The sequence below is a fragment of the Malus domestica genome, chromosome 07, assembly GCF_042453785.1.
Source record: "Malus domestica chromosome 07, GDT2T_hap1".
Classification (NCBI taxonomy): Eukaryota; Viridiplantae; Streptophyta; class Magnoliopsida; order Rosales; family Rosaceae; genus Malus; species Malus domestica.
Window position 1 is genome coordinate 1,740,552 of NC_091667.1, and position 25,920 is coordinate 1,766,471.

The window sequence follows — 25,920 nt, forward strand, 5'->3', positions numbered from 1 at the left end:
AGATGTGGAGAGTCGATGTACAGAGATGGAAGCCTGGGCTCGAGATTGAGGTCTGAGACGAGAGAGGAAAGAAGTTTCAAGGATGAGAGATCGAGGGAGGAGACTCGGAGTCGGGATAGAAAAAGAGGGTGAGGGGAGAGTTTGAGAGAGTGAATTGCGTCTGAGAGTTAGGGAGAAAATAAGAGAGGGAGGGTGATGGATAGATAAACGACAGAGATTTAGGTAATTAACGGCCCAGGCCGGGGGCCCGTTTTCTCCGTGTTTTAGAACCGGCCCGCCCCGTTATTTACTAGGAACAGACCTGCCCCGCCCCCGTTTTTTATTTTTAATTTTTGGACTCGCCCCGTACCCGTCTCGAACCGCATGTACCCGCCCCGACCCGTGGGTCCAGGACCCGTTTGCCCATCCCTAGTGTAACCTTAACTTTTTTTAGTATGAATTGCATTACATGTTTAAAAACTTATTCAAATAATTCTATGTACTTATGGGAAGGAGAAAATTTAGGGTAAGACTTCCAAAACAAGTGGGTCGTTCAACCATTCCGTATCGATATAAACATATTGATACATTGTCGACTATTGACATGCCGTCTACATGATTTATACAATTAGTTTTTCAATTATATAAATGTCCATGTCGATAGAGGTCTAGGTGAAAATAAATGAAGATGGGATAGCATCTTATGGCAACCCATGTTTAAATTTTTGTTATTGGAGCTAACTAAATTACCCAAATGCTGGTTTAGCGTGCGCAACTTAAAATGTTCTAATATTAGTTTTTTTTTTTCGAAACTAACAACCCAAGCCTTTTTCTTCTCTTGAAGCCCATCAATTATGACCTTTGTGCATGTAGAAGGTTCCAAAAAATTTAATTATTAAGTACTCTTTCCGGATGATAAATTTATCAGCCAGAAATATGATCCGGTACATAAAGTGTAATAATATAACTATTTGAAAATTTGAAGAAAAAAAAAATATTCAACCCCCTCAAATTGAAAATCGCTTCCGTAAAATGGTCTGGCATTTATATAACAATACACCGCAGACAGCCAATCGGTTAAATGTGAATGGCATTATGGTCAAATAAACGAAAAGTTACAGTATATAAAAACACCCTGTTAGCGCCCTCCTCCCAGAAGCCCTAAATCCGCTCGTCTATCTCTCTCTCAATCAAAACCATGGAGGGCCGCCTACTCGGAGTCACCAGATCCAATTTCAAGTCCTTCGCCGGACCGAAGAAACTCCGAGGTGAGATCCGGACTCCTATCTCTTGCTATGCTTTTTAACTTTGTTTGTTTTTGTTTTTAGGGTCTTTGAGGAAGAAAAAGATTATCTGTAATTCCGAATTTGCAGCTTAGTTAAGGTCTCTGCTTTCAATCTGCATATGTTTTTAGGGTTACGGTGCTTGAATTTAATTGACATGATGCCTAATTTTTTGTTTTCATAATAATTCCCATGTATTATTGTTTTCTTTGGTTTCATTTAATTATTAATAGCTCTAGGGATTCAGATCAGAATCAATTAGGTATCTCAACTTTGTTTAATTCCTGGTTACCGAGTAGAATGTTAAACCAAATTTTGTAGCTAGGCAAGATTTTAATTTCACTATCAATTAAGTATATTCGCAATTCTGTTTGATTATCCTTGTTACTTTCCTTGTGTAGAATTAACTCTCAACAAATTTCTTACTTTACGTAGGAATTTCAAGTAGCTATTTATACATATTTTGATGGGGTGGAACAATTTGGTTGGACTTAGTTGATCATATTTTATTAATCAATTTGGTTGGACTGAGTTTTTTGTTTATTCATTTTTTATTTTTAGAATTTGATGGGAGTAGAACAGCCTTTGTTGCTATTGTACTCTTTTCTGGAGTTGGTGTGGCTGTAGAATCGAGGATTACATCTCTTCCTCCATTGACCAAGAGTGATATTCATTCTTCTTTTTTCTTTTTTTTGTATTGTTTTATTCCGTTCTAGTGTTTTTTTTGTTACTTTATTGTTAATATCATTTGTTTTTATGTTTTTCAGCTTTATATCCTCAGCATAAACTTCACATTATTAGAGATGATCGTCCTGTTTTAGCAGGATGGTGCCATTCTAATATTGAGGGGATGACGCTAATTGATCATTTGAAAAGTAATGCGAAAAAGAAAAATCTTAAAAATATAGTAAAAACCTGGCAGAGACTATCTGAGCACTAAGACTGAAAGATTTAATGTCTAGTGCTACGGTTGAACGAGGGGTATGTTACTAATTTGTTAGATTTAATATTATGGTATCTTGATTCGATTCACTTTTATAGTTATTAATTTTGCTTTTTTGGTTTATTTTGGTTGTGCTACGTAGTAGTCCCTAGCTCACATTATCAATCGTTTTTGTGACACTCTGGGGTATGCAAATTTTGTGAGCTAGGGGATCCTACATATCACAACCAAAATAAATTAAAAAAGCAAAATTACTATAAAAGTGAATCGAATCAATCGAATCAAGATACCATAATATTAAATCTAACAAATTAGTAACGTACCTCTCGTTCAACCGAGGGTTGATCTCAGAAATCGAAGAGGCGTTTGCTTTCTCAAAAGTTGGGCTGCTCAAAGACCACGAAGGCCGATCTCAGAAATCGAAGAGGCGCTCGCTTTCTCAAAAGCTGGGCTACTCAGAGACCACGAGGGCCGATCTCAGAAATCGAAGAGGCACCTACTTTTCCAGCCTTGTCAGCATCTGTCACACGCACACTCAGCTTTGCGGAAATTATGGGCATTCTGTCGAAGACTTCTGGGGAAGTAGAAAACACATGAATCTTACTGTTCAATCACCCACTTTCCACACGCAACAATAGCTCATGGGTACCACAGATAACTTTGCCAAAATTGAGTACGTGAAGCTTGCAGCTCCCACTACATCGTTCTGACCAAGAAGGGTAAAAGAATAGCAAAGAAACAGCACTAACAAAGTTTAGACCTATAAATTTTGAAGGTCTAGCTACCATATTATTACCCACAAGGGTAAAGGAACAGTACCACTGCTGGATAATTGGAAAGTCCCTGTGTGTCAACCTCTGTGCTTCGAGGCAAGGTAGACTAGCAAACATGCCCAACCTTTACTCACATTCGAGAAAACACTCCCAATAAGATTGCTTGCTCCAAAATCGAAGAGGCACCGTCCTCCGAATCTCGAGAGCCAGACTCCCAACATGACTACTTTCTTAAAAATCGAAGAGAGGGTAAAGGAACAGTACCATTGCTGGATAATTAGAAAGTCCCTGTGTGTCAACCTCTGTGCTTCGTGGCAAGGTAGAATAGCAAACATGCCCAACCTTTACTCACATTCGAGAAAACACTCCCAACAAGATTGCTTGCTCCAAAATCGAAGAGGCACCGCCCTCCGAATCTCGAGAGCCAGACTCCCAACATGATTACTTTCTCAAAAATCGAAGAGACTGCTCCCCGAATCTTCGAGAGCCAGACCCCCAGCATGATTGCTTTCTCAAAAATCGATAAGGCATCGTTCTCCGAATCAATCGAAGAGACACTCGCTTTCTCAAAAGCTGGGCTGCTCAGAGACCACGAGGGCCGATCTCAGAAATCGAAGAGGCACCTACTTTTCTAGCCTTGTCAGCACCTGTCACACGCACACTCAGCTTTGCAGAAATTATGGGCATTCTGTCGAAAACTTCTGGTGAAGTAGAAAGCACATGAATCTTACTGTTCAATCACCCACTTCCCACACGCAACAATAGCTCATGGGTACCACAGATAACTTTGCCAAAGTTCTCTGCCAAAGTTGAGCACGTGAAGCTTGCAGCTCCCACTACATCGCTCTGACCAAGAAAGGTAAAAGAATAGCAAAGAAACAGCACTAACAAAGTTTAGACACATAAATTTTGAAGGTCTAGCTACCATATTATTACCCACAAGGGTAAAGGAACAGTACCACTGCTGGATAATTGGAAAATCCCTGTGTGTCAACCTCTGTGCTTCGTGGCAAGGTAGACTAGCAAACATGCCCAACCTTTACTCACATTCGAGAAAACACTCCCAACAAGATTGCTTGCTCCAAAATCGAAGAGGCACCGTCCTCCGAATCTCGAGAGCCAGACTCCCAACATGACTACTTTCTCAAAATCGAAGAGAGGGTAAAGGAACAGTACCATTGCTGGATAATTGGAAAGTCCCTGTGTGTCAACCTTTGTGCTTCGTGGCAAGGTAGACTAGCAAACATGCCCAACCTTTACTCACATTCGAGACAACACTCCCAACAAGATTGCTTGCTCCAAAATCGAAGAGGCACCGCCCTCCAAATCTCGAGAGCCAGACTCCCAACATGATTACTTCCTCAAAAATCGAAGAGACACTGCTCTCCGAATCTCGAGAGCCAGACCCCCAGCATGATTGCTTTCTCAAAAATCGAAGAGGCATCGTTCTCCGAATCTCGAGAGCCAGATACCACAGACCACTTTTTTCAAAGTGCTCTGACAGAGTTAAAACATGTGAAACTGCTCCCACTACTGTGCTATGACCAAGCAGGGTAAAGGAATAGCATTACTACTTGTTGTTAGGGAGACTCCTATATATGTCGACCTCCATCCCCAACGGACAGGCAGACCTGCAAAAATGCTCAACCCTTCATCATATCTGAGAGGGCACTCCCAACGAAGCCTTTCGAAATATTCAGCTTTCTTTCCCCCCGATAATACCTCTGCAAACAAGCTATACTAGAGCAAGAATATCTCATATCATCAGGGTTAAAAGCAAGAGTATCCCATATCATGCTTTTTCCCTGTCTTTTCCTTTGGCCTTGTTTTTTACCTGCAAGACAATGAGAAAGAGAGCAATCAGTCAGCACTTGGAATCAAGCTTCCAGCCAGGAACTGACTGCCTGGAACCCCTTACCTGATTACTTACCTGACATTGCTCTCGAGTACTCATCTTCAACATCTTATGTTTCCAGGGAAGATTCCGCATCTGCTTGAGGAACAGATAGGGCAAGTGCGAAGGATACAAGGAAGCATGTGGAGACAAGCGTAACAGCACACGTGCCGATACATCCATTACTCTGTCAAAAGCAAAAGTATCCCATATCAGCAGGGTGGAACGTACTCTAGATTTGATGGACTTGTTTTGACCCTCAAATTCTCCAGTCGGCCTTATACTCTGGAGGAAACCAGAAAACCCTTCAGCTCAGTTCAAGAATAAGCCTGTGGAAAGTTACTTCTTCAAAAGCAAAAGTATCTTATATCATCTCTTCTCATTTTTCTTCTCTTTATCCTTCATGCTGCTGCAAGATGGGGAGAAGGTGAACAATCAGTCGGAGCTCTGATTGCTTACCTTGTCTGTCACCTCTTTCAGCAGACCCCCTAGCTCGGCGACTTGGGGGACTCCTACTACATGGTTTGTATCGCGCTTGACCAAGCCTGAAACTACAAGTAAGCTTCAAGTGAAATTGATACATTACCTTGTGCATCTCCACCAATTAAAGATACCACCCCTGGATGGAGGAAGAGTACTTCCAGAGAAGATGCCACATCTACCTATGAGACAGATAAGGCAAGTCAAGACGACACCACACTCCGATACTTAGAAGTTTCGTGATTACGAGATCATTCTCCCATAATATTTCCTAATGTCATTTGTAATAAATCATTCACTTGTACTTACTAAAGGAGAGCTTGAACCTATGTACTTGTGTAAACCCTTCACAATTAATGAGAACTCTTCTATTCCGTGGACGTAGCCAATCTGGGTGAACCACGTACATCTTGTGTTTGCTTTCCTATCTCTATCCATTTATATACTTATCCACACTAATGACCGGAGCAATCTAGCGAAGATCACAAAAAGCGACCGTTTTCGCTACCTAGGATCTATCTTGCAAGAGAACGGAGAATTAGATGGAGATCTCAACCATAGAATACGAGCTGGATGGATGAAGTGTAAGAGTGCATCCGGCGTGTTGTGTGACCGTCGTAGGCCACTGAAGCTCAAGGGAAAATTTTATAGGACGGCAATAAGGCCAGCGATGTTGTATGGCACAGAATGTTGGGTGGTGAAGCATCAACACGTACACAAAATGGGTGTAGCGGAGATGAGGATGCTTCGTGGGATGTGTGGGCACACGAGAAATGATAAGATTGGGAATGAGGATATCCGAGGTAAAGTAGGAGTAGCCGAAATTGTAGGAAAGATGAGAGAAAATCGGCTCCGGTGATTTGGACATGTGCAAAGAAGGCCGACTGACGCTCCGGTTCGAAGATGTGACTACGGGACAGAGGTTCAGGGCCGAAGGGGTAGAGGAAGACCTAGGAAAACTTTGGAAGAGACTCTAAGAAAAGACTTAGAGTACTTGGATCTAACGGAGGACATGACACAAAACCGAGCGCAATGGCGTTCTAGGATTCATATAGCCGACCCCACTTAGTGGGAAAAGGCTTTGTTGTTGTTATTGTACCCCTCGTTCAACCGAGCATACGTAGCACTGGACATTAAATCTTTCAGTCTTGGTGCTCAGATAGTCTCTGCCAAGTTTTACAATATTTTAAAGATTTTTCTTTTTCGCATTACTTTTCAAATGATGAATTAGCGCCATCCTCTCAATATTAGAATGACACCATCCTGCTAAAACAGGAGGATCATCTCTAATAATGTGAAGTTTATGTTGAGGATATAAAGTTGAAAAACACAAAAACAAACGATATTAACAATAAAGTAACAAAAACACTAGAACTGAATAAAACAATACAAAAAAGAAAGAATATCACTCTTGGTCAATGGAGGAAGATATGTAATCCTTGATTCTACTGCCACACCAACTCCAGAAAAGAGTACAATAGCAACAAAGGCTGTTCCACTCCCATCAAATTCCAAAAATTGGTTTTAGAATCTTGCAAGGGCTTATAAAATGTTTGGCTACCTCCTCATATTACCAATTGGTTTTATGTTTGAACCTCAACTTTCTTCAATATGAATTCCATTACATGTTTAAGAACTTATTCAAATAATTCTATGTGCTTATGGGAAGGAGAAAATTTAGTGTAAGACTTTCTACACAAGTGGGTCGTCGAACCGTTCAATATTGATATAAACATATTGATACATTATCGATTATTGACATGTCGTCTACATGATTGATACTATTAGTTTTTCAATTCTATAAATGTCGACGTCGATAAAAGTCTAGAAGAAAATAAATGAAGATGGGATAGCATCTTATCGCATGGTTAGATAAGTTACATGATCAATCCTAAAACCCTACCCACATGCTTTAAGTTATTCTACTTGGTTGAGAGTCTTGTGACGAATTCATACTCCAACACATGTTTAAATTTTTGTTATTGTAGCTAACTAAATAACCCAAATGTTAGTTTAGCGAGTGCAACTTAAAATGTTTTAATATTAATTTTTTCTAAACTAACAACCCAAGCTTTTTTCTTCTCTTGAAGCCCATCAATTATTGTCTTTGTGCATGTAGAAGGTTCCAAAAATTTTCATTGTTAAGTACTTTTTTCGGATGAATTTTTTTTTCCGTGTGATAGGAACATAGTCTAGTATATAAAACGTAATAATATTATTGGGTGAAAATTTGAAAAATGAAAATTTCAACTAGTTAATATACCTAACTATATCCCTGCAAATTGAATATCGCTTCTTGAGACCTACTCCAACCTTTGGAGTAAAACTTAAATTTTAGGTTCTAAACTTACCCTAACTTGCTCCAACCACTGGGGCAAATATGAGTTAAAACTCAAAACTCAATTTTGGGGCAAATTTAGCCCAGGATTCTCCCTTGGGTTAGTGAGGTTGACTCACCATATATGTATATATTTTGTAGTTTTAGATTTGTAAATTCATTGAATCTGACGGTTAATATCTAATTTAATCAAATCTAACGGTAAAAAAAATATCAAACGGTCCAAATTTAAATCCAACGGCTAAAGTAATTAAAAATAAAATTTTACGTGTTTCATATTCTTTGGTAGTGTTCCATGGGTTTCATGATGTCGGTTTAATGATTTTTCAATATTTATCGGAATCTAAATATTTTTTTTAAGTTACTTTAAGAAAAAAATTATCCTAAAGTCATTCTTTAATAATATCGGGCTAATATTTTAACCCCTTAAAGGTTGGAGGAGAAAAACTATTTCTATGTTAAAATCTAAATTTTTTGAGTTAAAAATTTTAGATTTTAACCCAAGAATTAGAGATGATCCGAGGAGGAGTGATCTGGCATTTATATGACAATGCACCGCAGACAGCCAATCGGTTAAATGTGAAGGGCATTATGGTCAAATAAATGAAAAAGTATGGTATATAAAAACACCTAGTTAGCGCCCTTTTCCCCAGAAGCCTCAAATTCGCTCGCCTCTCTCTCTCTCAGACCATCTCCAATGGTTGGGCTAAAAGCTAAATATTTTAGTCTGAAAAATTTAGCTTTTAGCCTAGAAACAATTTTCTGCTTCAACCGTTCCGGCCTAGAAAATATTTGAGAGCAGCCTCTCCATAAATGGGGGTAAGGCTAGCCGACATTCACCTCTCCCAGACCCTGCGTAAAGCGGGAGCTTGTGCACTGGGTACGACATTTTTTAACCGTTCCGGCCTAAAAGTTTAGCCCGATATTATTAAAGAATGAATTTAGGTTTTTTTTTTTGTTAAATTAATTTTAAAAAAAATATGTAGACTATCGTAAATTAATTTTATGAACATTTTAATCTAAAAAAGTTTAAATTCCGATAAATATTGAAAAATTATTAAATTTTTCACAAAGCAAGCCTTCAACTTTCACCAATCCTTCAACATTGGGTGAATTTTGAGTTAAATAATTTTTTTTAAATTATTTTAGCCGTTGGATTTAAATTTGGGCAGTTAGATCTCTATTTTTTACCGTTATATTTGATTATATTAGATCTCAATCGTTGGATTCAATAATATATAAATTTAAAAAAAAAAAAATTAAATCTAGGCCATTGGATTAACCAACGGCCTGTAGATCGTGACTGTTGGATGGAAGTAGCCGTTGGAGGCGCTGCGGAACGTGGCCGACAAGCCCACATGGGTGGGGCCCTTGCTGTCTGAGGCATCGCGCGAGTTGGGCGAGTGGGTGGGCTGCGTTTGGCGCACAAACGCCCCTTTTCACTCGGTTTGGTGGAGCCCAATCCGATTTTTGGGTTAAATTTTGGGAGGAATCTGGCCTTGGTTTAACATTTAGCATTTAGTCCAAATTTTCCCCTTGGGTTGGATTGGGTTTGGGGGGAAATTTGGCTTTTAGCCCACCATTGAAGTTGGTCTCAATCAAAACCATGGGGAACCGCCGACTCGAAGTCACCAGATCCAATTTCAAGTCCCCCTCCGGACCGAAGAAACTCCGAGGTGAGATCCGGACTCCTATCTCTTGCTATGATTTTCAATTTTGTTTGTGTTTGTTTTTAGGGTCTATGAGGAAGAAGAAGATTATCTGTAATTCCGAATTTGCAGCTTAATTAATTGGGCTCGGTTTTCAATCTGCATATGTTTTTAGGGTTACGGTCCTTGAATTTAATTGACGTGATGCCTAATTTTTTGTGTTCATAATAATTCCCATGTATTATTATTTTTTGTTTCATTTAATTATTAATAGCTCTCGGGATTCATGTCAGGATCAATTAGGTATCTCAATTTTGTTTAATTTTCCTGGTCACCGAGTAGAATGTTAAACCAAATTTTGTAGCTAGACAAGATTTTGGTTTCACAATCAATTAAGTGCATTCGCAATTCGCAATTCTGTTTGATTTGCCCCGTTACTTGTGTAGAATTAACTCAACAAATTTCCTACTTTACGTAGGACTTTCAAGTAGCTATATATATTTACTAGACCTTTCAAATTCACAATCCCATGTAAAGTTTGCGGAGTGGTTGGCCACTTTAATGATGATTGCCCCTACATGATACGTGTTCCAAACAATGGCCACTGTTAGTATGGTATGTGGTTATTGTCATATCAGTGCTGACCATCAGAACGATGACTGCCCGCATAAGAGCAAAATCATTGCACGAAAAAACTCCCTTCGGAAGGCCCCTCCTGTAGGTCCTCTCACCTCCTGATCTTGCTGATGCTCAGGATTGGGACGCTGCCGCTGTTGGATGATTATATCTACTCTTGTCTTGGAATGTTGCTGTCCTCCGTATTTTCGTTGGGTTTGAGCACTCTGTAGTCGGTCTGTATGTACGTATGTCATGTATGTCATGTATGTCTTTGAACAAGCACGTTCCGTCCGTCTTCATTCTAACGTTAGTTGTATTCTCTATATACTTGGATTTATTCTACCCATTCTAATGGTTAGTTGTACTCTCCATATACTTAGATTTATTCTGCTGTTGTTATTTCTGAGTGAAAAACCCCTTTGCGAGGACTGGTGGATCCAGACTTTTGATATTGGGTGGTCCCAACATTGGAGTTGAACAATTCGGTCGGATTGGAAACATCCGAAATTAGAGTTGAACTATTCGGAATAACATTGTCCAAACTAATCGATAATAATTTTCGCGTGTTATACCGTTTATACTTCCAATTTATACACATCAATTATTAAACAAAACATTATATCAGTTAATGAAACTAAAGTGTGTCTATATATAAACTAACCAACACATGATCAAATTAATATCAAAACAACATCAATTACAATCTATGATTATTATAATATATTAGGGATCTAAAATTTTCATTCAATACACATCAATTTTCATAGCATTTTATATTATTAATTTGGATTAAGACTAAAAAAATTATTTAAACTTAGAAATTAGGACATTATAAAAAGAAGAAGGAGAAATTAGGAAATTAGGTCGTGATGGAGAGGAGAGAAGCGGAGCAGGTGATGGTGGCTTGGTTGGTAGAAGGAAAAAGGGAATTGGAATAGGAGGAAAAAGCACATTGGGCTTATTGGGCATTGGGCATTAAGGGGTCTGCAAAGAAAATGAAAGGGGATTATATTTAAAAAAGAGAATCACGTGGCTATTAAAAAGAAGTGCACATGTTTTTTTAAATGCATTGGATCCAAACGAGTCATTTTAGCCCATTCGCTTAAAAGGGGAACAATTTCTTCTTCATTCTCCATCTGCTGCAGCCTGCACAGCCAACAACCGCTGCTGATACCTCTCCTCCACCATGTTCGGGTGGTCCTCGAAAGCTGTTACGGCTACTTCTTCGGACCTTTGGAGGGTCCTGGGACCACCTAGGTCCCTGAATGGATCCGCCTCTAGCGAGGACGAGGAGGATGAATTATGGCGTCATATACTGCCTCATATCGAAACGGAACTGTAAAAATCTAAGTTGTTGGATGGTAGAAACAAACTGCTTTAAATTTATAGGACTCATAGCTGAGACGTCTAGAAACTGAGCTAACCATATCTTGTTGAATCAAATAGGATAATGCTAACCACACATCTATTTTAACTTCTACACAACCTTATTAATTTTTTACTGTTAATTGAAATTTTGATTATTGATCTTCCTTAATTTATTCTATTCAATGGTCAAAAATTAAAAAAAAATGTAAAAAATAAAAATAGATGTGTGAATAGGCCCATCAAATAAACACATCGAGTACACCGACTCTAACCCACGACACGACAGTAAATAGGTTATGAAGGGTATTATTGTCAAATCGCAGGAAAAATATAGTATATATACCACACAAACTACCCCCGCCAAAATCCTCAAGCTCAACTCTTGCAATCTCTCTCTTCGTCCAAAATAAATCTCTATCGGACAAAACCGTGAGCCGCCGAGTAGCCGGACCAGGATCAGAATCCGAGCGGGGGAAAAATCCAGCCAAACCGATGAAACTCCGAGGTGAGATACGGACTCCTCCCTCTTCTCTTGGTATGCATTTTTGCATGTTTCTTTTGGTTTTAGGGTTCCTGAGGAGGAAGAAATTATATCTAATTTCGAATTGTAGCTCAATTAACTCGATGCATATGTTTTAAACGTTATGGTGCTTGAATTTAATTAACGAGATGCCTAATTTGTTGCGTTCATTATAATTCCCATGTATTTTTTTTTTGTTTCATTTAATTGTTAATAGCTCTAGGGATTCATATCAGAATCAATTATGTATAGCAATTTTGTTTAATTTGCCTGGTTACTGAGTAGAATTTTATACCAAATTTTGTAGTTAAGCAAGATTTTGATTTCACAATCAATTAGGTATATTCGCAATTCTGTTTGATTTGCCCGTATAATTTATTCTCAACAAATTTCTCAATTTACATTGGATTTCCAAGTAGCTATTTATACATATTTAGGTTATCCTAACAAATTAGCCCAGATACAGTATAACGTAATTTAGCATGAAGCATTAGTAGTAAGTATTTGATGATTTAATTACGTCGAGAATACATAGTCATTAAGTGTCCGGCCTGAATGCATATGACTTACTTAGCTTGTACACACACACAATACCTCTATATATGTATATATATTAATTTATCTCTGTCTACATTTCCTCAATCACGCAGATATGAAGAAAACGGGTGTTAAAGACTCTCGGACTCAACTCAAAAAAGAAAAGGTGGTTGAAGAGGCTATGGCTCAACTCCAACTTGACGAGGAGAATACTACTACTCCAAAATCACAACCCCTTGTAAAGTTTGGTGGACCTTTCAAATTCACAGTCCCTTGTGAAGTTTGCGGAGTGGTTGGCCACTATAATGATAGATGCCCCTACATCGAAGTAGGCCTCCCAGACAACGTAACTGAGGCTCCCAAGGGCTATGAAATAGTTAACTTACGTGGTGGGAAGCGTGCTGTTAGGATCATGTTTTGTGGTTGTTGTAAAATGCTCCGGGACCACAAGATCAAGGACTGCCCGAATAAGAGCAAGATGACTGCAATAATGAACTCTATTCTGAAGGCCGCTCGCCCTCCTGCAGGTCCTCTGTCCTCAGGATCTTGCTGATGCTGAGGATTGGGACGCTGCTGTTGTTGGATGGTTTATATCTAGTCTTGTCTTGGAATGTTGCTGTCCTCTTTATATTCTTTGGGTTTTTGCACTCTGCAGTCGGTCTGTAAGTATGTCTTTGAACACGCACATTCCGTTCACTGTCATTCTAATGGTGGTTGTGTTTCTTTATATACTTGGAATATTCTAATGTTGTTATTTCTGAGTGGAAAAACCCTTTGCTTGTCTTGGTTTTGGATGATACACAACTAACTTGGTGACATTAATGAAACAAGAAGGGATCGATCCTGTTTTATGGACCAATTGATCCAACTGTTTTTGTTCCATTGTTCACTAGAGAAAGCCCCATCTTGGATGCGCGGTGCCTATTTGGATCGATGCTTTGCTTTACTATGCTGTTTGATCTCTGTTGTCCTTTGCTTCGCTTTGCTTTGGGGTGTTGTTTTTAATTCACTTGGTCTCCAACACAATCCTGCAACTACATTCTACAAGAAATACTTTCCTTGTGCAAGTATTATGACACAGTAAAAACCATATAAGCTTGGAACGATCCAAGCATCCTTCTCCGTGCGCGTATAATTTCACTCAATCTGCTTATGAGAAATTAGTACGTGCAATTCTCGAAGACATGTAAGATGTTCGACTCCATGAGGCAGTTGCTTCGACTCCAAGCATTCATCTCTATGATCACCACATTTGGTCAGTCGAGGGGAATGGTTTAGAGTTTAACTTTCAAGCTCTGTTTCTAATGTACGAAGTTTTTCCTATGTCTTTTGGAAGCAGCAATTCAACGATCGGGAAAGCTTTAAGGTCTAAGACCCTTTAGTAATATGAACCCTTCGTTTGATTCAATGGAAAAGGAGTGGCCATGGTAGAAGCATATTGTTTAATTGTTTCTGCCTCATTGTTTTTTTTAACACAATTTCTCAGCTTTCAAAATTGAAAGGGCAAGTTAGCGTACAAGGTCATGCACCTTGCACACTTTTACACTTCCGTGGGGTTCTCTCTTAACAACATTTTACACCCTTATTGACTGAAATTGCTAAAGCTATATTCTGCAAAACAAAAGGTTGCGTGGGTGGATTGCTTCCTCGCCCTTCAAATGAGGGCCGGTCTTGAGTTTTCTGGTGCTCGGGACGAACATTCAAAATGTGCCTTTTTTCAATACATCAACATATATTGAAAAGAAACATTTAACGAGGGCTGGAACCCAGTCGAAGCTGGGGGGCTAGGCCCTCACGCCCATATTATATTACTTGAATAAAAAACATACAGTAGGGGACATAGTACCTAAACCCCGACAATCAAAAGCAAAATCATATACAACCACACAAAGCAGTCAACATGGCCATCACATATTGAATCCAAAAGGTTGACGTCCCATTCACTGCATATAATGTACAGAAGACAACTAGATTACTACTAATAAAATGACATAACATTGAGTAAAAAGAATCATCCGAAAAGATGGAACATAATATGCATCAATTTTATTACAGAAGCTATTCATGCGCTATACTTTGAAGAAGATAAGAAATACCTGATCAACATATATGTTGACTATTTTAGGTGCAAATTTAGAAGTGATGCTCCAAGTATGATATTGGATGAAAAGAGCGGCAACTTCAACTAGTTCTGCTATATCTGGCTGGCTGAGAGCAGTTAAAGACATGATTGTTCCCTAATAACATGAATAAATTGTGTAAACACCAAAAGTAGCTGCAAGGGAAGGAGAAGTGAAGTAGATGAAGAGGTGTAAGACCTGTGAACGTCCAACAACAAAGACTTTGGAGCTTGTTGTCAAATATATGCAGCGCATCATTTCTGATAGATCAAATAGAGCCAATTCCTGCCAACTCCAATCCTAAAAATCCTAAAATAAAGTATAAACATTATTCTCTTCTGATGAAGATGTGTGATCATGACTCCAACGTGTTCCATGCGCGTTCCCTACCCATACATTGAAACCTTCATCTGCAAGGATGAATCCCAGCGATTCTTCTGGAGAATTTAAGAACCATGCATCACCTGGTTAAGATCAAGAACAGCCAGTAACCAAGTTCAATTGAGTTTGAAGCACATTAGAGCCTAATTTAAAATGTATCCCTTGGATATTCATAACTTTACCCAATAGTTAGTTTCAAGAAAGGAAATTTCAACAGAACCTGAAAACTGCAGATCAGGGAGCACCAAATAGTGAGCTATACATTCAAATTTTGAAATGATTCAATGAACGGATCTTGTGGAGTATAAAAACTAAAGTATTGAATTTAAAACATTGATGATGTTGGTTTAGTACCATTGAATTCTCACTGATTTTAATTCAAAACTTTGAACATCCCACAAAATGCAACTCACACAATGCAACTTTTGTATTCTCAAGGTAATGGATTCGGGAATACTAAATATATATATATATATATTATTTGGATTGGATTCGGGGACGGATACAAATCGGGAATCCCTATAACCATATTCAAAGCCATAACCAAATAATATTCAGTCTTTTCCATATCCAATATATATTCAAATTTTCATACCCAAATCTGTTGTATTCGGACCATTATCCACAATTATCAAGTTTAGCACCTGAAAAAGACAATTAGAGAAAGTTAGATGGGTATTTAGAAAACAATGAAAGAAAGAAATGTAAAAATAAAGAGAACTGTTGAAGAATGTTCTAAGGTCCATTTACCTGCCATGGGCCACGAAAGTATTTGCTCCGTCACAATCTTCACAACACTACATCACAAAAAGCGCTAGATGAACACCCTATTTATGCCACGAAAAACAGAAGAACCAAATTCATCAAATCATCCACATAAGTTGATTAATTTAGATTCTTTTTTTTTGGATCAAAATTATTAATTTAGATGCGATGTAACAGAAAATAGATCAAAGATGCCGATGAAGAACATATTATTGGATCAAAATAATGATTTCAATTTTTTTGGGGGGGTCAAAATTGAAAAAAAGATTGAAGTTAGTGGATAAGAAATGCATACCACTTCACCGTGGAACTAGTGTTGCTCAATGAGAAAGCAGAAGTGTGGACGGAATCATTTATCCACATAGCATGTCATCTGAAAACAAAAATAAAATGTTACTGATGATGAATGAAGAATAAAATTAAGAAACGAGATTCGCATTTCAATATTTCACAATAGAAAACGCACCTTAATCAATAATAAGGTATGGGATGTGAGCAACCTTGTGCCAGTACTCACCTCTTTCTTGCTTGTATCTTTGGAGTAACTTGGGGCAATCATAAATGTACAATGTATTTAAACAGGGGAGTCCACGAATCCCTTCTGGCAGTGATGCCAAATTAGAGCAATGAGTAATTTGAAGGTAATGCAGTGACGTGAGATTGCTTATTTCTTCTGGTAGTGCTGCCAAATTTGGGAAATTTTCAATGTAAAGCGATTGTAGTGATGTGAAGTTGGCGATCCCATCTGGTAGTGCTGCCCAATTTGGGAAATTTCCAATGGAAAGCGATCGGAGTGATGTGAGGTTGGCGATCCATTCTGGTAGTGCTGCCAAATTTGGGAAATTTCCAATGGAAAGCGATCGGAGTGATGTGAGGTTGGCGATCCCTTCTGGTAGTGCTGCCCAATTTGGGAAATTTCCAATGGAAAGCGATTGGAGTGATGTGAGGTTGGCGATCCCTTCTGGTAGTGCTGCCAAAGTTGGGCAATCTTCAATCCTAAGCGATTGGAGTGATGTGAGGTTGGCGATCCCTTCTGGTAGTGCTGCCAAAGTTGGGCAATCTTCAATCCTAAGCGATTGGAGTGATGTGAGGTTGGCGATCCCTTCTGGTAGTGCTGCCAAAGTTGGGCAATCTTCAATCCTAAGCGATTGGAGTGATGTGAGGTTGGCGATCCCTTCTGGTAGTGCTGCCAAAGTTGGGCAATCTTCAATCCTAAGCGATTGGAGTGATGTGAGGAAGACGATTCCTTCTGGTAATGCTGCCAGATTTGGGAAATTTTCAATTGAAAGTGATTGTAGTGATGTGAGGTTCGCGATCCATTCTGGTAGTACCGCCAAATTTGGGAAGTTTCCAATGGAAAGTGATTGGAGTGATGTGAGGTTAGCGATCCCTTCCGGTAGTGCTGCCAAATTTGGGCAATGGTCAATTACAAGCTTCTGAAGTGACGTCAGATTGCCCATCCCTTCCAACGGTATAAATTCCAAATCCTCAATTCCCCAGAGTGACAGATGTGTTAATTTGGAGAGATGAGGGGAAGAAGAAGAGGCAGAAACATCAACACCAACATCATGTGTAATATCAGATGCTCCTCTAACAAACAAGGATTCAACAACCTTCCAGCTGGTATTCCTAAGTTCTATGCTCTCCACATTTGGATACAGAGGCATGGAAGTTAGATTAGGACAATTCCTGACAATCAATCGAGAAAGACGGGGAAAAGAAGGCAAGGACAAATTTTCCGTTGATGAAGAAGAAGCAGTGTTATGAGTATGGGCCCTCCACCATCCCTTCAGAACAGGGCACTGAGATATAAAGAGATTTTCCAGGGAGGGAAAGAATGAGATCCTCATCATCTCATCACTCATACTATTACTGCTCTCTTTCTCTGATATGTACTCCAACTTCTCCAAACTTCGAAGTTCAAGTTTCTTAAGGGAAGGCAAATGATCCAAGGGTGGAAGATGTTGGCATCTCTTACAATTACTCAATTTGAGATTAACAATATTAATGAGAGAAGAAAACCAACTCGCAAACCTCACACCCCTATAGTTATACACGGACAACTGCTTTAGATTAGAATGGGGTTGCAATACTTCCATTGACTTTATAATATCCTCCTCATCAACGGCCTTTACATCTTCTTCCTCTTTCCACCACAATTCCAACGAATGGAGATGCTGTTTGTCCTTGAGAGGTGTACCAACATTTGATTCTGACACCACATGCCTCAAATTCCTTATCTCCAACTCTCCCCTTAATTCGTTAAGGGCCCCCAGCTCAGCAAGACCAGCACTACCGCCCCTCCCCAAACAATTGCTTTCGCTCAAAACAAATCTATTCAATGTACGAACACCATTCAATTCACCAATTCCACGTGGCATTCCAGTCAATCCCCAACAGCATTCCAAGATGAGATGCCTTAAGTTGATCATTTTTTTAATGTCTCTAGGCAATTCCACAAGCATAGAACACCAACTGAGATCTAGTGTTTCCAAATTCGAAAGTCCAACTATCCAATCTGGAAGTCTCTTGATGGGATTACCATAAAGATCAAGATATCTCAAATGTTTCATCTTTTTAAGACAATTAGGTAATGTTGTAATTCCTAATTCATTGAGACTCAACATACGCAATGACTTAAAATTTGAAACAATTGTAGCACAAAATGAATCACATAATGACCCATCTCTATTTCTGAAAGGAATTTGGCAAGGAAAAAGAAAAGTTCGTATCTTATTTGCTTTTAGCAAGGAAGTTGGTACTTCCCATTTCAACAAATCAATATCAAAATTGAAAGACACGTGATGAAGCTTTTCATGAAAATTCTTTTGGTTCAGATCAACTATGGCGCTTCTGTCTCCCGACACAAAGTTTGCAAGTTCGTTCATGAGATCGTGCATTTTACAACTTTTTATTATACCAAACTCATCCTGTTCTTCTTGAAAAAACGATCTCCACAACAACTCCCTAAAATATTCATACGCAACATCCTCTAAGCACTCGTTTTTGTCGGATGACTTAATGAACCCTTGCGCCACCCAAAGTTTAATCAATCTTTGTACAGAGATCTCATAATCAGGTGGGAACATGCTACAATAAGCAAAACAATGTTTCAACTGTGATGGGAGCACATCATAACTTAGTTTAAGTGTCGGTAAAATTTCATTTTCTTTCTGGCTTATTTTTGAAAGTTTCTTTTCTCTGAAATTCAACCAATCTATTTCATGATCTTTGGTGCGCAACATTCCACCCATCGTCCTTATAGCGAGTGGAACTCCTTGACATTTTCTTGCAACCTCCATCCCAATTGCCTTAATTGTTGAATTCTCTGGCTCTTTTCCATCTTTAAAAGCCATTTTCTTAAATAAAGACCAACTATGCTCTTCATTCAAACCCCTTAAGATGTATGGTTTAGCTGTGTCTGATATCGTCACAACAATTTCACTACGAGTGGTAATTAGTATTCTACTACCTTTTCCCCCACCCATTAACAAACACTTCAAGCTAAGCCATTTTTCCAGATCATCATTCCACACATCATCCAACACCAGTAGGTACTTCTTCCCGTCTACTTTTTTTCTAAGATCATTTTGCAACTGCTCTATCCCATTATGTTCAGATTGAAGGATTTTCTTAACAACTATATCCAACTCAAATACGTTAGAGACACATGTCCATATTTTCAACTCAAAATGATTTTGAATCACATCATCGTTGAATATGAGTTGGGCAAGTGCAGTTTTCCCCAATCCTCCAAATCCAACTATGGAAATGGTTGACACATTCTCAGTTGATATGGGATCCAACAAAAGTTGGATTATTGCCTTTTCATCTTCACCTCTCCCTATAATAATATTTTCCTTAGGAACAAATGAGTGACCGACCCTCTCTCTCATTATAAAGTGTGTATCTACACAATTATCTTTTAAGTCATTGGGTCTACGAGATGCAACTTCACTAAGCTTCTTGTTAATATCTTTTATCTTATGACCCATCTTTAGCCCAAAAACAAGTTGATTTGAGCTAGAAAAGAAAAGACGCACCTGTAAGAATTTAAGTAAACATAATCATTAATTTGATAGAATTGTATTAATTAAGTTAATAGAGTTTTGTAACGGTAAGTTATATGAAACATTCAAGACAATAATATAGAGGACTTTTGCAGTTAATTATGAGTTACTGAGAGACTTATTGTATTCCTAATAGGTTGATATCAATAGGCGTATGTGACTATGATAGGGTGCTACGAGATGCATTCTCACCAAACCTCTTGTTAATATTTTTTAGGGTTATTCTCAGTTTGTAAAATGAAGTTTCGTGATTTTCAACATATGATACATGAAGTTTTTTTCATTTAAGAGTCATACCTCAAGTCTTAATTTTAGGACAGTCTCATGCATCCTTTAAGTTGTCAAAACCTTTGTTAACTAATGATGCGGTGTCCACGTGAACAATGACATGACGCTATGTATCAATATGGTGCCACGTAAACATAAAAAATTAAAAAATTAAAAAAAAAAACCCTAAAAGTTTGGCCCTACATATCCCTCACGCACTTGCCTCTCTCTTTCTCACGCCATTGATTTTTTTTCGGTCATTAGTTAAATTTGGGGGTGGGGGGAATCGAACCTTGGATGAGGTGGGAGTTTTCTTGGCTCTAGTGCCACTGCACTGGCCCCCATCCTCAGGCCCATTATAATTTATTCAAGCTCTCTCAGATTACAAAAACCCTAATCCCATGTGAATCCAATTTCACAGGGAGATTAATTAACCCTTAATCTCAATCCTTAATCTGCCATGAATTTACACTAACAGCCCAGAAATTCTAATCCTAATTTCTCAATTTTCCAGTTTCTGCAAATCTCCCAATTTTTCCAGTTTCCAGTCTCTGCAAATCTGAGCTTGGCGTAGGAGTGGGGACGGCGGGTTCTGGTTGTTTTTGAGTGACGGCGCCTCCTTCTTCAAGTTCCCACCACCCTCAACGCCCAATCGAATCTCGTCCCTATGATCCTTTCCCTCTTCTCCCGCTTCAAACCCAAACCAACAAAAAACAATAGATTGACCAAAATCACAAGAACAGAGTGAGAGAAAGCAAAGAGCGAACCTTGCTTGTTCTTCTTGAAGGTGCCTTTAGAGTTAAAGCCAAAACCTTCAAGCCGCCCTCTTTTACGAGTATCCATAATTCCAGAATCCAGATCGAGATCCGAAACGCATCCAACCAACTACAAAACGACAACGGAAAAAGCAAAGAAACGATGAAAGTATCCCTAATTGGTGCCTGGGTCCGATTGGGCGTTGAGGGCGGTGGGAACTTGCGAGATATGGGTTCGGTGGGTGAGGACATGGTGGGTTTGGGTTTGGGTCTGGGTCTGGGTTGGGGTGCAGGATAAGGAGGAGGAAGAAGACGGTGGGGGTTAGGAGAGGAATGGTGGAGAAGGTGGTGGTTGTGGAGACAAAGGGGGAGAGGGAGAGGGAGTCGAAAAAGAAAGGGGGAGAGGAAGGTTAAGGTTTATTTTTTCAAATTTTAAACTTTTAAAATTTAAAGTTTTTAAGTTTTTATTTTTTTAACTTTTATTGTTCACATAGCCTTACATTAAGGCATGATGTTCAATCATTATCTATATGGATGCCACGTCATCAGTTAATAGAGGTTTTGACGGAAAATTTAACGGATATATGAGATTGTCCCAAAATAAAGATTTGAGGTATGACTCTGTAATGAAAAAAAAATCATGTACCAAAGGTTGAAACCACGAAACCTTATGATAGTAAACTGAGATTAATTCTATTTTTCATTTTATGATCCTATTTTTAGCCCAAAAGCAAGCTGATTTGAGTAAGTGAGAGAAGAAGGTGCGTACCTTTTTTGACATCTTTGTATTTCTAGGCACCATTTGTGCTTCAGTATTAAACTCATCCAGTACGTCATCGGCTTCATAGACTGCATTTTCTACGCTTTCGAGCCACAGTTTGACTTCATTGTTGGCTTGCTTTTGCTCAGCGTCAAGAAGAACAGCTTGAAATCCTGCAACTGTCTCCTTAAGCTTCTGGAACTCATCTTTGACACCCCAAATCAATCCAATCTCTTTGAAAGTAAGGGAGCCTAGCCTCTCAATGATCCCTCCTGCAACGTTGAAGAGAACTCCTTCCGCCATTTCTTGGATTCAGGACAAGAAAAAACAAAAATGTAGTGAAGTAGAAGCTTGTAAGTGAGAATATGGTTTTGCGTAGTGAAAGATTGGCTTCTCCTGCTAGTCTTTATATGCAGCCACTCACATATAATTGCATTTATAAAATGAAAACGAAGACCGGTCAATATGTTACTGCTGGTCTCAATAATTGAAAGCTGATGGTTTGCTAGGGACATGGATACTCTCCAGATCCATGTGTTCTATATGCAGCCACTCACATATAATTGCATTTATAAAATGAAAACGAAGACCGGTCAATATGTTACTGCTGGTCTCAATAATTGAAAGCTGATAGTTTGCTACGGACATGGATACTCTCCAGATCTATGTGTTCTAATCCCAGGGATTCATCAATCTGAATCATTAAAATTTAATTTAATAGTTAAAAAAGATTCACTTTAAAAGTTATAATCATTTTAATTGTTTAATTAAATTTCAATGATCCAAATAGGTAGATCTCTAAGATTATGACACATGAATCCCGAGAGGATCAATGTCCGTTTGCTAGTGCTCTAGTAAATGGAGATGGATTCTCTACTCTCTCACTTCTTATATACCTCCATCATTCTCTGTTTTTGTGGTCACGATTTAACCACATCAATATTTTATATTATTATTATTTTTTATCTTATTATCTTTATTAAAAAATTAATATAAAATATTAACGTGATTTAACTGTGAACATACAAACAGTGAATGATGAAAGTGTATGAGAAGTTGGATGGAAGATTGAATCATTCTGCTTTAGTCTAGTGGCTTAATAAAATTTTGATTGATTGATTACAATCAGACAAACTTGAAAAGACAATCATTCTACTTTAGTCTAGTGGCTTAATAAGGTATTGATTTTTTTCTTTTTTTGTCATTAGTTAAGCTTGGGGGTGGGAGGAATCGAACTTGGGTGAGGTGGGAGTTTCTTTGGCCACTGCAACTAGGCCCCCATCCTCTAATAAGGTATTGATTGATTACATTACACCATTCCATACATAAAATAAAAATAAAGAGTTCTCACAATCTTTATATTGGAGATGGAATCTCTTATCTTCCACTTCCCATACACTTTCATTCTTCACTGTTTATGTGGTCACGATTAAACCACGTTAATATTTTATATTAATTTTTTAATAAAGATAGTAAAACAAAAAATAATAATAATATAAAATATTAACGTAACTTAACTGTAACCACACAAACAACAACAAATGATGGAAGTGTATGGAAAGTGGGAGAGTAGAGAATCCATCTCCTTATATATAAAGCTACAACCTTTTTTGGGATCACAAGCTTGACTTGAACAAAAAAAATTGAACAAAAATGTCCCTAAAACAAAAAATTTCAAAAGCAACAAAAAATAATGTACCAAATAATGCAGGATATTTTCATCATTTTAACAATATTTTTTTAATAATTAATTTTTTTTGTACAATTATTATTTTTAATTAGTACTTCACAATATGCTAGTAATAATGTGATTCAATCAGTTGTTCATTAAATATTATTTTTTCTATTTTTAAACACGTTCAAAACATTTTAAGAGGAGTATAATGTTGGTTATAAAAAAAATGTTTTTCGCACACACATAATAATGTGATTAAATTAGTTGTCAAATGATTTTTTTTATTTTTGAACAAACGATACTATCTACAATAGAATGTAGATGGAAATTGAAAGATCGATTTTATTATGTGAATTCAGCTGGTTGATTGGTTTGTGAGGGGTTTTTTTTTATAGCATGATTTAAGATTATTCATTTACTTCAAATATTTGACTTTTCTTTTGTCAATTCACGCATATAAATATATTTAAAATATGTAAGTTGCGCGCAACACAGCGTGATTCAAAAAATACCTTCTGCACGTGCGTGAGCGCGTGCATGAAAGCTAGTTGTAGATAATGGCATCTATGCTTTGACATTTTAGCTTTCATACCCCATGTTATCATGACCAAATCTACTACTGATGCAATGCAACATCAGCTACCACTTGGCCAATATTTTCCTACCTGAGCGATCAGCTTGTAAACCATGTCATATAACATATCACGGATTTGGATCTCATCCGAATTCAAGTTGTGAGAATCTTAAGGATCTTCATATCTTAACCATTTATCATGCATTGTGCGATTATAAATTATTTTAAATTTATTTATTTAAAATTAAACATAAATAATACCTAATAAAAACTGATTGCACGATTTACGATAAATGATCATTACGCGAGAATCCTTTGAATTCCCGAGTATCCTCATCCATATATCACAACTACAGTATACTGAGCATTCTACTACTCATGCAATATCAAACATCTTCGTGGACTATATTGTGGCCCATTCATTGGTCACGGTCTAAACCTCCAGGTCAGATCGTGCGGCGGAGACTGATAGAGATAAAAGTGTGATTGGGATATTGCCAGAAGATTTGAGAGTGAGTTACGCTTCTTCGTTTGATAGCAGAACTGTTCTGATTATTTATAGTTATCGATAGTACTGATTGAATTTATTGACATTAAATACAATATCAGATTAACAATCGTATTATTTATAATTCAAAGTATTATTACATAAAATTGATGATTAATGGAAATAAATTTTTACACATTCACAACCACCAAATGGGTCAAATTAAAAATGAACAGAATCTTCCCTTATTTAAATCAAACTTAAAAAAAATTGAAATCATTTGTCTTTCCAGATCTCTCCGCCGCACACCCCAACACCCTCACTTCCCCAGATTTCTCTTAACCGTTAATTATGACATTAATTTAAGGAAAATTAAGCATTAGACCTTTGACTGGATCATCCTCATGAGATTTTACAACGATTTTTTATTTTAAATATGCATTCCCAATCCGGAAATCAAAACATGCTTCGATTTAGAACAACGAAACAGAAGCAGTAGATAATGTCAAACCATAATCTGAAACTTCAGATGAAACTAATGCCTCATACGAAAACAGCAAAACTCCCCAAAGAGCGGCCTTACTTCTCAGAAGAATTAGGCCCCCTCTTCTTCCCGAATCCAACAACGGCGGTGACGAATCTCCGGTTGTACTGCAAGCGCTTGTGGGCGCGGCCTCTGGGCTTCTTCTTCTTGTCTTGCTTGGCGACCTTCGGGGTCTGACCCCTGACCTTCCCGGCACGCGCGAGCGACCCGTGAACCTTACCCATGGCTGATTGCAGATGCTGCTGCTATTTGCCGGCAGCTTTTACAACGATTGGACGAAAATGATAAACAAAATTAAAATCAGGGGAGCAAAGTCGTTTTTGTCAAGCCTGCGTGCCTGACGGTGCCGGCAAGAACGACGACGGGGAGAACGACGACGGCGAGAGGGACGACGGAGACAGCAGGTGTCGTGGAGAACCAAGTGAGAGAGAGAGGGAAGGGAACGGACTAATAATCCCCTCCTTTTGGAAGGATTAGTAGAGTGATTAAATTAATTCGACCACTATTTAATACTGTCAACAGTAATGAAGGAAAGTACAGAGAGAAAATGTAGAGAGAGGAAGGAGAGAGAGTAAAAGAATGTTATGTATATTCCAAGATATCAGTCACCATATGTTTACATCCCTTATATATAAATACAATCACCTTATAACTAACTCCATATTCTCTACTCTACTAATGACACCTGGCACTAACCTAAGTCATTCCCTAACATTCCCCCTCAATCTTATGAAGGGAAGAACCCAACATAAGATTGGAACAATGAACCTGAAACTGAGAGGAACATAAACCTTTGGTGAGCACATCAGCACATTGTTCTGTGGTAGAGACAAACTGAAGCATGATTGTCCCTTGTTGAACTCGTTCACGAACAAAATGGCAATCTATCTCGATGTGCTTGGCTTTGGAATGAAGGATAGGATTAGTAGCCAATGCCATAGCAGAAAGATTATCACAATGAAGAAGGGGTACAGATTGACATGAAATATGCAGATCCAGTAACAGCTGTTGAATCCATACTATTTTAGCAGTAGTGGTGGCCATAGCACGATATTCGGCTTCAGTAGACGAGCGACTCACTGTATGTTGTTTCTTGGAACTCCAAGAAATAGGATTAGAACCCAAAAACACAACAAAACC

At 38.2% G+C, this 25,920-nt stretch overlaps 2 protein-coding genes and 2 long non-coding RNA genes across 53 annotated transcripts; 2 read left to right on the forward strand and 2 right to left on the reverse strand.

Annotated features, from left to right (window-relative positions):
- Positions 1–1,052: 1,052 nt before the first annotated feature.
- Positions 1,053–10,342, forward strand: LOC139197293 (uncharacterized). Its single transcript, XR_011582537.1, has 2 exons — positions 1,053–1,247; positions 1,824–10,342. It is a non-coding gene; the product is annotated as an uncharacterized lncRNA (long non-coding RNA).
- A 1,346-nt stretch (positions 10,343–11,688) lies between these two features.
- On the forward strand, positions 11,689–13,162 carry LOC103428386 (uncharacterized). Its single transcript, XR_011582538.1, has 2 exons — positions 11,689–11,830; positions 12,496–13,162. It is a non-coding gene; the product is annotated as an uncharacterized lncRNA (long non-coding RNA).
- A 968-nt stretch (positions 13,163–14,130) lies between these two features.
- On the reverse strand, positions 14,131–22,043 carry LOC103409937 (disease resistance protein RGA2-like). 50 transcript variants are annotated; one of them, XM_070824324.1, is made up of 10 exons: positions 21,510–22,043; positions 17,023–19,691; positions 16,115–16,878; positions 15,944–16,021; positions 15,634–15,680; positions 15,479–15,527; positions 14,899–14,966; positions 14,701–14,811; positions 14,479–14,619; positions 14,131–14,325 (listed from the first exon to the last, which is right to left on the reverse strand). In XM_070824324.1, exons 1-3 carry the CDS (start codon positions 21,801–21,803, stop codon positions 16,116–16,118), a joined length of 3,726 nt encoding a protein of 1,241 aa, XP_070680425.1. In that variant the 5' UTR covers positions 21,804–22,043; the 3' UTR covers positions 14,131–14,325; positions 14,479–14,619; positions 14,701–14,811; positions 14,899–14,966; positions 15,479–15,527; positions 15,634–15,680; positions 15,944–16,021; position 16,115. The 50 variants fall into 50 exon arrangements, with proteins under 50 accessions (XP_070680425.1, XP_070680424.1, XP_070680423.1 ...); XM_070824323.1 differs by having other exon boundaries at positions 14,701–14,802; positions 15,634–15,710; XM_070824322.1 differs by having other exon boundaries at positions 15,634–15,710.
- A 2,603-nt stretch (positions 22,044–24,646) lies between these two features.
- LOC103438432 (small ribosomal subunit protein eS30z/eS30y/eS30x) lies at positions 24,647–25,376 on the reverse strand. The gene has a single exon (XM_008376981.4). The coding sequence runs from the start codon at positions 25,002–25,004 to the stop codon at positions 24,816–24,818; it is 189 nt and encodes a 62-aa protein (XP_008375203.1). The 5' UTR covers positions 25,005–25,376; the 3' UTR covers positions 24,647–24,815.
- Between the last annotated feature and the right edge of the window lie 544 nt (positions 25,377–25,920).

Excerpts from the sequence above, each read along its gene's own strand:
- LOC103409937 (XM_070824306.1), bottom strand. The coding sequence starts at position 21,803 with ATGGCGGAAGGAGTTCTCTTCAACGTTGCAGGAGGGATCATTGAGAGG. Across the intron at positions 19,692-21,509 it reads ATACAAAGATGTCAAAAAAG|GTGCGTCTTTTCTTTTCTAG; the intron begins GTACGCACCTTC and ends AAATTCTTACAG.
- LOC103438432 (XM_008376981.4), bottom strand. The coding sequence starts at position 25,004 with ATGGGTAAGGTTCACGGGTCGCTCGCGCGTGCCGGGAAGGTCAGGGGT.